The 12,636-nt window shown below is 44.2% G+C and overlaps 1 protein-coding gene across 1 annotated transcript in view; it reads left to right on the forward strand.

Annotated features, from left to right (window-relative positions):
- Nucleotides 1-9,223: 9,223 nt before the first annotated feature.
- Nucleotides 9,224-12,636, forward strand: part of erfl3 (Ets2 repressor factor like 3) — a 51,483-nt gene continuing 48,070 nt past the window's right edge. The window contains exon 1 of the mRNA XM_031852703.1: nt 9,224-9,844. Within this exon, the coding sequence (XP_031708563.1) occupies nt 9,823-9,844 (22 nt within the window). The 5' untranslated portion in view covers nt 9,224-9,822. The remainder of the gene's footprint in view (nt 9,845-12,636) is intronic.

Genomic DNA, 12,636 nt, shown 5'->3' on the forward strand with positions numbered 1-12,636 from the left:
ATGTTGAACGTCACTCAGAAACACACAGGAACACACAGCAACAGTGGGCACAGCAGGGATGCCGTCCGCCCCCCTGAATGACACATCGCATAGAGCTCCCACCGCCCAGAGAAACCCTCCATAATGCTCACACCTCCTCTCTTTCCCACAGTCTAACAGATTTTACTGATTTTTATTTTCTCCACTGATGTAAAGCTCCTCAACAATAACCAGATTGACCTGACTACAAACCTGTTTGGTATCCAGAGCGAACATTAAAACTGTTAGGACAAAGAAAATCTTAACTGCACCCGTCGACAAGATGCAAAAATCTCCTGAAGCTCATGTCAAGAGTGAACTTTCACACTCGATGATGAAACAGTTGTTTGTATACCTGAGTCTTACTGTGACAGAGTTGTGGGCTCTAAGTGAGGAATGTACAAAATGTTATGAAGATCACATGATCAAAATGTGTCTCAAAATATTGTATCTGTATGTTTTATGCACAGTTAACAATGACTCTTTTGTTTCCAACCACTTAGTGTTGACTAATAGGACTTGAACCAGCTGCACACACTCAACATTTTAGGATATTGTGACCATGCCGCCATCCTTTCCGCTGTAAGGCTGCGCATGGGCACTGCTGTGAGGACCGGGTCAGGAGGTGGAGCTATATGAGGAGGCGCAGGAAGTGGGAGGAGCCTGGCTTGATCAGATTCAATATATAAAGGGTTGAGTTTAGGTATGAAGCATTTGCATGCAGCAGAAACCTGGGCTCTCTGGTGTCAACAATGAATTGTCCGATTGAAAATGTGAGTTTCCTTCCTCTTAACACATTTATGTTTGCAGTTCCTTGATGCTTGAGTTATGTATGTCAAGTTCGAATGAAGTACATTTTGTTAATTGGATAGCCAGATATTTGCTCCCTGTGTATCAATGTATGGTGATAATACATGGTACATCTTTCTCTTTAGATAAAACCAGCATTGATTGTGCCCGCCTCAACTACACCCGTCCATGGTGCCTTACCTCACATCCATAGTGTTGATCACAGTACCTGGTTGTCAGCACACCCCTCATATAGTCCTGATTGGTTGATATTCTAAAGGAACAATGGTGCTTTGAGCCAATGCTAACCTGAAAGTGCTAGCAGGCACACAATGACAGGCGGCCAATATATTAGGCAGCCACAACAACTACAAAGATTGTTTGTGAAACTTCATTCTTCTTCTTGGAAATACAAGTTTGACCTAAAAATCTATGTTGGTTTTCTCTATGCAGTTATTTAGTCATTCATGTCCTCTCCATCCGGTGAGGAAGACCATGAGATGCAGCTGAAATCTCTCGAAAAAGCTGGTGAGGTGACCTTGAGTACATTTTTTTCTTTGATACAAATAAAATGTGGATTATTCTATTTTCTATATTCTGTAATGAGCTGTATTGAACATTAACTGTGCACACAACACATCAAAAGTTTAGTTGAGGACTTGCTTGATGTGAAACATGAGGACTCAAACTACCAATAAACACAAAGGCACACACGGGTCAGAAAAAAATGAATCAGTGCCACATAACAGCAGCTCCCACACTGAATGAGCCCACTGCGCGGCACCTCCACAAAGGGACCTCCAGTGTAGCAACGCAAAAACAATCACACACACACGAGCCACGCACATATGAGGAGAAATCCGACAAAGCAAAGGATGATGGTGATTATGACACATAGTTATGCCGCCCACAGTGGTGCCTGTGCGAGGGCAGAGCACATCCAACTGAGCAAGTGTAACACATGCTCTGTGTCAGTCCTCCCCTGCACTGGCATGTAATGTATGACACATAGTTGAACCACCTACAGACCTGCTGTCTCCATGCTCAGCTGATGGTGATGGGAGCGGTGAGGGAGGGGAGGGGAGGCGGGGGGCACCGGGAGTGACGGCCAAGAAGACAGATTCCATATCGTACTCTGGGTGAAAGATGGGATAGAGTGTGTGTGTGTGTGTGTGTGTGTGTGTGTGTGAGACTGCTGACTATTACTTGTTTTGGTTAAAATGTTGTTTTTCAACTTTAAAAATATCCCCAAATGTCACTTGGAGTAGAACAAATGAATGTACCGCTGAACGTCATCTGCCGTTGCATCCCACCCCCAGTGTGGCTGCAGGGGCATCTGTCCAGGGCTATTCTCTGTATGTGATGAGCGTGTTGTGTTGTGTTGGGCGCGTGCGTGTAAGGCATTCGGTGGCTGGTGGCCAAGTACCTTTGGGTGATCCAACCTGGGGAGGTGGTGAGTGACCCAGACTTTTCCCGGTGTGAGGATGACTAATTGAGGATGAGAGAGAAGGGGAGAGAAGTTTAGGCTGTTGCTGGATCTGACCTCTTCCGCACATACGGTACATACCTCACACACACAAACACAAGACAGGGAGTGTTTGGTGCTTAGCAGGGAGGGGGTTGTTTTACCGTCTTTTTTTTTTTACTGAAAATTAAACAATGGTGAGGACGGTGGTGACAGTGAACTAAAACAAGGACCTTAAAGTTGCTATAGAGCTCCGTAGAGTCGAGGGGAGCTGCAGTCAGGGGATCATAACTATCGTTGGGGTTCATTAATACAAGCGACCCCTCTCATCGTAGCCATAAATACCGAAAGAAAAGTTATCAGTTATCAATCATCAATTATCAATCAACATTCATTGTTTGAGCACACCTGTGCAATTAGTCCAAAGCAACTGTACTGAGTGGAAACAGGTGATAGTAAGACAGACGTCGTGTTGAGATGTGAGACTGTATTTAAATCAAAGATAAGGAAGGTAAACAGAAAGGGATGGATGGGAGGAAGAGAGCGTGCACTTTGGTCACTGAAGGTTGTGGAGAGGAGTGACAGAGGGGAAGAGGAAGCTCTGTACTGTGCCAATAGGAAGAGTTTGTTCCTCAGTGAGATACAGGAGACAGTGTCAACACACACGCTGTGCTCAATATAGCTACTGTCACACAGCCAGGCATACCTCTCTCTCTCTCTCCTCTCCACCCTGACACTTGCACCTTCCTCAACACCCATCCTGCCTCGCTCACGTTCTTCTATTTCCCCCCTCATCTGAACAGGTTACATTCTTCCTTTCCCTCCCTTCAGACCTCCCCCGCGGCCCCCGTCCATCAATGTCACGTCCCCGGAGCTAAATTAACTGATCTCCCTTCCTTTGCTCTTGTTCCCCTTCCCTCTCCCCTCGCTCTCTGTATATATTACAGGCTTGACACCCTGCCAGACATTGGTTTAATATAACACACATTCTCTGTGCCTTCCACCCGCTCTCACATTATCCTCTCTTTCCAACTCCCACCACCCCGCTTTCATATGGGCACTGGCCGCTTGCTTTTTCCATACTTTACCCACCGCAAAAGGAGCTTTTTGTTCTTGAATAGCTCCCTCATTGCCATGGTAATCCAACAGAAAGAGAGTGCGGTTTTTCTGTCTAGGGCCTCGAAATAGTAAGTCATGATGGGTTACTGTAAGTGGCCCTGAATCTGGGAAATCAGTGGGCAAATTTGGAGCTATCATGAAGTAGCCGGAAGTTTATATGTCTGTATTGTGTGTGTTTGTCGTAATTTATCACCATCACGACATTTCCCAAATTTGTCGTCTTCTACTTCTTCCGTGTGGAAATCTTGTTGCCACCTTGGCCTCCCCGTTGATCCCCCTCTTCCTCTGTCTCACTTGTCCTCCAACGTCACTCTCCCTACCCCCTTCCTTCCCTCCTGCACCACTCGCTGTGGTAATCCCATTACTCATGTGCGAATACCAGCTGGGGAAGAGAGGTAGGGAGGGAGGGAGGGAGAATGTGGACAGAGGATAACTGTGTAGAGGCCTCGGGTCTCAACTTGACGGTTGGAGTTTTTTTCAAATTCTTGTTCTTTGAGAAGAAAATATTGATTGACATTGAAAATTGTTTCTCTGTAATTTGGGAAACGTCCGAACGTCGAACCCTTATGACCTTATTTGGGGTAAGGAGGGCGAAAAAGGGATTGACAGAGGCAGAGGGAGTGATATCTGGCTGTGTCTCGCGACGGTTGGACTGGCAAGCTTGAAAATAAACAAGTTCTTTGATGACAAAGAACCCATTGACTCTTATTCCCTCGCTCTCTTTCTCCCGATCCTTATTCGCCACAGCTTTGCTCTCTTTTCCTCTCTCCCTCTCTGTCTTTTTTTTTTTTTTTGCTCTTGCTGTTTCGAAAGGGGTGAGGTTGGAGGGTGAGTGTGTGTGTGTGTGTGTGTGTGTGTGTGTGTGCGGGAAGGGGGGAGGCATTAACCGCCACCCCGCTGCACTTGTTGTCCCCTCAGCTGCCGGCTTTTTCTTTCATCCGGTCTGCTCTCAGCCTGCACGCCTTTTAGTCTACCCACCCATCTTCCCTTCTCCCTTCACTGTCACACAAGAAGTGAAACCTTTTTCTCCTCAGTCAAGGTTCTCCACATGAACAATTAAAGCTGAACAAGGGTGTAACTTTGCCGGCATTTCATACAATACCGTCTGAGGTTGATGATGTAAGATCCTTGCTGAAAGTCAAAGATAATTGTAGCACTTACAAAGAATAGGTGAATGAAAAAAGGAAGCCAAAGAAGGAGAGAGTGTGTGTGTGTGTGTGTGTGTGTGTGTGTGTGTGTGTGTGTGCCTTTGTTTGTTCACGTCACCAGTGGCATGAATCATCACATACTCTATGTACATATTACACCTCTGTTGGTTGTTTAACGCCCTGTCCAGGAATTATAATCCTGCCGGGCTTCCACTGGTTGATGAAATCGGGTTCTGTGTGTATTTGCAGTGTGTGTGTGTGTGTGTGTGTGTGTGTGCGCACGCACTGCCTGTGGTGGCACTGGTTAGTGGGCTACCACACCCATTGTCCAAGGTAATTACAATGACTCGGGCCATCTGTGTTGTAGAGGCAGAGACCAGAAGAAACCGGTGTGTGTATCAGTGCTGAGTGGATGGCATGCAGTTACACCACTGGATAAAACAAAGTTTATCGGGTTTTTGACCTTCTTGAGCCACTGTACATTACCTTGTAGTTGCGATTGTTTGGCACTGATCTCAGTGACGTCGTCAATTATTCGTTGGGATATCTCATCTGTCAGCTCACATATGATAAAGAGTGGAGACGATGGGGGGTGGGTAAGGCTTTCAATCTATTGGGGAGATATCTGGAGATGTTCACACCCACACCCACCCAACTGCAAGGGTTCACATACACACAAACACCCCAGTGACAAAATCTCCGCTCTCCCTTTCATTCTCTCTGTCTTTCTCTGCGGAGCGTCTGTCTGTCACTCTGATTAGGAACGGACAGAGTCACATAAAGCACGGAGGGGATGAAAAAGGGCGGGATGGGAGATAGAGGGAGTTACAGATGATGTGGAACCAATAGGACAAGGCTCTTCTGTGATACACTCTAATTGTCAAACACATCATCAAGTTCACTCGCCAAGATCCAGCCGGATCTAATTTAATGGCATAATATATGAGAATCTTTTTAAATGAAATGTGCAACACACTGGACGTATGTGAAATGTATCTTCTCTTACTCTGCAGAACAAAAAAAATCAAATATCAAACACAGAAATGGTCCACGACCTGATCATTCTGATCAGGCATTTCCTGTACACAAATAGCATATCTTTCAAAAGATGCAACTTTTTAAAGAATATGTAAAGGTGAACTGCGTTAAAGAGTTTATAGTAGAAAGATGACAGGGCAGAGTGAAATTCACATTCAACAAAGGTCTCTGCCCCAAGGAGCCTTAAATACTGCTTTATTAAATATGACATATGCCAAAGTGTGCAAAAGAAATTATTTTGTATTGAGGTTACATTTGCCTGCCATGATAATGGCTAAGTTGCATAAAATTTTGTTTTTTTTGAATACCCAAAAATCTATTGACTACGCGTTCAAGTCCTAATGACAATCCCTATGATAACTTTATTAAAAGGGAACACACTGCAAAGGTGTCATCTGTTACAAAATACACTAAAACAACAACAGGCAGCACTGTCATTAACACTTTTTCAATATGATGAAATCACGAACGTTTCTTTATAGTTTTATGAGCACAATCAATGTGATTCAACAGTAAATAAAAAAAAAATGTAAAAGCTTTTGACTGCAGTGAATATACATTTGTGGCCAAAATAGATGAAAATGGAAAATTACACTGAAAATGTTTTCACACCTTCAACTCGTGAGTCCATCAACCTTGAGCTTGTAGCTCATACAATAATGACCCGAGGAGAGAAAATGAGTGGTGAGTGTGAGGGAGGCAAAGAGAGAGCAGGCATGGAGAGGTGGCAGAGGATGGAGCTGGGGGAAGGAATAGAAGAGGTGTGAGAGGGAGGGAAGGTGGACGGACGTATGGATGGATGAGTGGTAAAAGACGACGTAGTCTGCAAACAGTCAGAGTGGCTGCAAAGTAAAGAGGGAATGGGGGAGAGAAAACAGGAGAGGTGGATAAACAGTGAGGGAGGAGGAGGAGGACAGAGGGAGGGTGCTGAGTGAAGCACCGTGTTCAGAATGTTCTGTGCTGTAGATTTGTCTGTAAATGTCATCTCCTGTGCTTGAGTAACAATAGAGCACGCTCACACAAGTCACAGACAGGCAAAGTTATAAATACACACAGAAATATCAAAGAGGCGAAGCCATTTGTCCACCCTGCACTTAATCTCTAAATCACTTTTTTTTTTCTCTCTCTCTCTCTCTCTCTCTCTCTCGCTCTCTCTCTCTCTCTCTCTCTCTCTCCCCTCCTCCTCCCTCTGGAGCGGTTTGTCTTGGCCTCTCTTTGATTTCCTCTCTCTCATCTCCCACTCCGTGTGAAGAGCCGGGGGGGCGCTGAAGAGCTCTTCACCTCAACCAGAAACGCAGACGTCGGAAAAAGGGGGAGATTAGAGATATATTGAGGGTGCATGCCACAGTAACAAACAGAGAAAGAAAGGAATAGTGCAACTATCTTGTTCCCAGCAGTTGTCGCGTGAGAAAAATGTCACACGGGTGTGTGCAGTGGTTTTACTGCTCTGAAGAAGACGACAGGACAGCTGTTTCCCTGAATGTGAAGGCTCAGCATCCCATTTTTTCCTTCTCTTTAAGTCCAGTTTGTTATCAGGCAGAGCAGAGTGGGTTTCCTGAGCCTGTCACAAGAGAATGGCCAGCGGAGGGAGGAGAAATCCTGTTTGTAAATCACACTACAGGGACGTTGCTGCTGTCAGAGGACTTTGTTTATTTTGTTTTACTACTGCTGTCTTATCCTGTTGACAAGGCAGGGCAGTGGTGTGTATCGCTGATGTTACAACAGGGTAAAAAACACATAAAGCCTCCATCCGCTGCACCAGGTGCCAATGTACAAGAAGGCAAAAGAGGAGATTCACTTCACCTCCCATGTATGACGCCTCACCCACTGATATGCACTTATTGATAACACGTGGCGGGTTCATATCAGCGCTACATCACAAGGAAGCAGACGGTCAGGGTGTTCGAGGTGACAGGAAACCGGTCTGGGCATGACACCTGTCTTCACAATCAAACCAGCCATGCTGAACATCTGATCAATGAAAGAGTTACATATATAACATGAAAGGGTGTCATGTGCGCTTTGAAGCACTTGATATGCATACACACAGCATATGCTAATGCACGGTCTGGGTCATTGTACATGTGTGTGTTTTGATTGCGAGCTAAAGGCCAGATACAGTTGGCTGCGCCTTAAAAAAAAAGAAAGAGGAAAAAGGAGATATTGCTACATGAGAAACTGGCAACAGAACAGGATGCAGGTTCATATTCAAATCAACCACAATCTTTTGGTGTTTTTTCTTTTTCTTTGAATCTACATTTAATCTACGTATTCGAGGAGAAATTCAAAAAATGGTAAAAGGTTTGCTGCTGTGGGTGCTAAACCAAAAACAGTGCTGACTGTGGAGAAAGTAGTACAATTAATTAGTTAAGTATAGTTTTGTACTTTCCCTTTACATCAGATTTTGTTTTCCACATTTTGGAGTTTTACTCAATTAAATTATTTTACAATTTCTTGAAATAAAGAATGTCCAGCTCCCAGATGTCTTAAAAGTAAATAAAAAAGGCGCATTCTTGTTTAGTTTAGTTAATTTAATAAAAAGCCAATTAATACTCTATACATGGGGGTTAAATTATACTTAAAGTGGAATACTTAAGTGTTATTCTTGTGTCTTGAACACAGTCAAGTTCAAATTCAAAGAAGCTTATTGGCATGAGCATATTGAAAGACAATTTTGCCAAACACAAAGTAGGCCTACAAGGTGGTATAAACAGGGAAAAGTACAGAACTTTGTGTCCAAATAGTTATAAACCTCTGACTTTTAACTTTGGAGACGTGTGTGCTAACCACTGGGTCCCAATGTCAACTGACAACTGTGGGTCTAAACTGAGACCACAGCAAAGCTGGAACAAATGATTATTTGGATTAATGATCTATCTGTATGTTGTATTTTTCAATTAATTCATTAAAATGTTGGTTCTATAAAATGTCCCACCATGAAAATGGTGAAAAATGTCCATCATAATTTTCTGTCTCTAGCCTAATGGGTTAATTGACTGATTGTTGATATGGAGAACAGCAGAAGATGTTACCTTCTCTGTGTTTTAAACATAGATCTTGAATTCACTTTTTGCATATTAGACAATGATTGGCTTCCAAATTGGTTGTGATGCCACGAAACCATGCTTTCCTTTCAGCAGATGCATGTGAAACCAGCTTTCAAAACACACATTATTCACAGTGAAGAACAAACAGTATTTTTGAGTGAAGATGGATTTTAAGTAGAAAACTGAATGCATTTCTTGTTTTTAGTATTCTTCTGAGTAAGTTAAATTTCCGGTTTTGCAGTGTAAATCACTGAATGAGGCTTTCATATTTAATTTACCATTTTAATAAGTGTAATTATCCTGATATGAAAGGGCCTAATTAGAGCCGTAACCCCCCGATTGACGCAAATGGACACCGTGAGCCACCATCGCGCCTCTCTCGAGTCGTAGGATTCGGATGTGATGTCACCACGGCAGCGGTGCTGTGGCGGCGGTCTCCAAGCAACGCCGCGTGCTGCAATGACGCCAGCCCAGGCCCCCGGCTCGTGGTGAGTGGGCGTGACTCGCCACGTTAGTCCCCCCTCCCTTTCTCCCCCGTCAGAGTGGGCGGGCCCTGTTCAGAAGAGAGCGAACGAAACACGACACCGCGAGGACGGAGAGACTCACGGGGGGGAGGAGAGAGAGTAGCATTGAATGGTGCGCGAGAGAGTGGAGGACTTAAAAAAAAAAAGTCTGTAAAGAAAAGAGAGAGGTTCCTCTTTAACGGTCATTTCTTGTCAAAAGAACAAAGCTTTTTTTTTGCGGCGGAGAAGATGTCAAACAGTGACGAGGATGCGGTTGAGACGGAGTAAATAGCGACCGGGACAGTTAGCGAAATAACTTGATACAAAAAAGAAAGAAGAAGAAGAAGAAGAAAAAGGCTTTTTCGTGCTGGGGTCGAGTCGGGACGGTGGCTCGTGTTCCGCTGCAACTTCAGCAGATTTGGTTGGTTACGGGACGAAAAGCTCCGGACCAGCAGCGAGGTCTCGACCGCTGGGCTCGGTGGAAAGCACGGTCGGTGTGGTCGGAGAAACGGACCCGAGAACAGCCGCCGAAGCACACAGCTACTAAAGTTTGCAGCGTATCTTCACCTAGTTTTCCAGCTCGGGAGGAAGAGGCCGAGACACTGACTTTTTTTTCTTTCCACACGCAACTTTGCGGAATTCATCCTGTGTTAGCAAAACTTTAAGCTCAAGTAGCGCAAGTCAAAGCAGAAGACATGAAAACACCTGGAGACAACGGTAAGTTCTCGTGACTCTCGCTGTGTCTTTCCACCATTGTCTCTGTTGTTTACTTGCAGTAACTGTATCGCTGATTAAGGAGCAAGCCTAAACAAACCTGTTGATTTTGTCTGTTCTCTGGATCAGTGCAATGGTCCGTGTGGTTTGTGCTCTGACGTTAGATAAGATACTGAAATCTGGTGCATGTTTAGTACTGTACTCCTTGTTCAAGAGGAAGTGGTTGAACTACTGTATACTTATTACAGCGACGTCCTTCTGTGTCACACTGACAACCCTAATTTCACCATGCACACCTTTCAGAGAACTGACTGGAAAAAATCCTAGAAGGACCATGAGAGTGAGAAAGAGAGAGGTGGACGTGTTGATACGTTACTCAGACTCTTCCACTCCTGGTGGAGGTGTTGGGGGTGATTTAATCTAGTTATACTCTGATATTAACTCAGTAACTCAGCAAACATTTGCCAGGTACTTGTCCTGTCAGCATATTGAAGTGAGAGGGGGGTTTCCAGTAGTCAGCTGAGGTTATGTGTGTGTGTGTGTGTGTGTGTCTTACTGTCTTAATTCCTGAAATGCTTGCATAAGTTAGTTCTTGCTCCCTTCTCATGAAGCTCTTTTCTTTAAAAAAATGAGGAAGTGGATGTGCTATAATTTCAGTTATCAGTTTCTAAACTGCCTGACGTGACCCTTTCTGTTAGTTGCAGAACTAAATGATTTTTACTTTAATCTCAAGAGACCCAGTGGATAACATCTGGAAGTATATATAACAATCATTTGTTGTCTATGGGCCCTGTGTGTAAAGCAAAATATACATATTTGATAGGTTGTTGTTCCTGTGGGAACACTGGGATGACTTCCTCAGCAGTTACTGGTGAGCATTTGGCATCGGGAAGTGTGAGTGAGGGACAAACTGTGTGGGACCCTTTTTCCACTTGGGACGTTCCCCTCCCATCCCCCACCCTGTCCCCTCCTGACTCCCGCTGCACCCAGCCTCAGCCCCTCAACCCTCCACATTCCTGCACACACACACACACACACACACACGCACACGCACGCACACTCCTTACAAGCAGCCCCGAGGAGGCTGCCATGACATCACACCACATCCCACCACAAGTAGCCCTTTATTATAAGGAACTCAGCGTTTGTGTGGCAGCAGATAGCTTATAAGCCCTTCAGGGGAGGATACTAAAAATTGATTGTGCTTTAGGTTATGGCTTTGATGTAATGCTGTCGGTGTGTTTGAGTAGTAGGTTGGTTGTGTTTGTCATCTATTGAGTAAAGATAAAGAACATTAGCTGGACCTACTATAGTGTGATTGGTGTGCTGCTGTCCTACCAGTCTTATTTAACTTTATTGATAGGGACTTTGAGTCTTGATGACTTTATTGATTATTCGTTTGTTCTGTAGTAAGTCAGAATACAGTGAAAAATCCCCTTCAAAATTTCCTTCACCCAACGGTGACAGTTTAAAATCCAAAGCTATACTGGATAATACTTGTGCACAGTATACTTTAATTTAAGACAATGAAACATTTAAGAAATTGGAGCCAGCAAAGATTGTGACGGTTTAAGTTTCATCAAACTATTTGTCAGTCATCATAATGAAATTATCCGTTGGATAAACAATTGATTAATCCTTTCAGCACTGGTTGGTAAACAACTCATTATCTAACAACAAATCTGATTTTATAACGGCACCTTTAAAAAGCTAAATTATGGAACGGGTTAATCCGCGGAGCTGCTCTCCTGCTCCAGTTGCATTTAGGACGCACGTTTGAACCTTTAACTTGTGTAGATCTCATGATTTTGAAGTTAATATATTTCTTTGAATGCAGAAGAGAGATAACAGAGCCTCGATGTATATGTAGGATAAAGAATGTAATCATCCCTTCCTGGTATGTTTCATGATGTAGGATTATGTCCCACACGGTAAGCCGCCTCTGTGCGCAGTTTACCTCATTCCTCTCCATCACTGGACACTTCCCCGTGCACTTCTGTTTTTCCACGGTCACTTCATTAGTCTGGATAGATGATAGGATTTCTGCTGAGATAACAGAATTGATATGATGAAGCAGGAAGTGGTGGGGCTGTAGCTGCATCTGCTGCTGCTGCCATGTTGGTGTTGGTTTTGTGGGCATTGGGAAGTAATCATTTTATTTTCTTTCAACTGAATCACTGCTGTTTACCTGGTCTTTGTTAGTGTTTGGTATAGTTTGGGGTACTGAGAGCTGGTCGAGTGCAGTATTAGACTTTAACTGTCATACATCCACATTTTCATTTACTTCAAACGCTGTGCTAATGATTGATTAAGCTTTAGTGATAAGGACATACATTTACAATATTAACTTGCCTACTGTACGTCCCTCCCACTATAATATTTTATCTACACTCCTGCCACACACACACTTTGCACTTTACTTTGAGTTGCACCCGTTTTCTTCCATCCCTCCCCAAGAGTTACAATTTTTCTCTTCTGCCACCGCTGTCGTTCTTTTCTCTCTCTTACGGGATAAGGACTGGTGTGTGTCTTTGTGTGATGGAATTGCATAGTGGGACCCCTGGCTCTGGAGTGGCCATTGTGTGTGTGTGTGTGTGTGTGTGGAGTGTGGGACAATGGTGGGAGTGGGGCAGGCCTTGGGGCCGATTGTGTGTGGACTTGTGGGGCCAGGGACCTCTCATTGTACTCATAATGGTGCGGAGTAGCTCATAGTTTGGTGGTGCCTTTGACCAGTGAAGAGACCGCACTTGTGTGTGTGTGTGTGTGTGTGTGTGTGTGTGTGTGTGTGTGTGTGT

The sequence above is a fragment of the Anarrhichthys ocellatus genome, unplaced genomic scaffold, assembly GCF_004355925.1.
Source record: "Anarrhichthys ocellatus isolate YVR2014 unplaced genomic scaffold, GSC_Weel_1.0 scaffold13, whole genome shotgun sequence".
Classification (NCBI taxonomy): Eukaryota; Metazoa; Chordata; class Actinopteri; order Perciformes; family Anarhichadidae; genus Anarrhichthys; species Anarrhichthys ocellatus.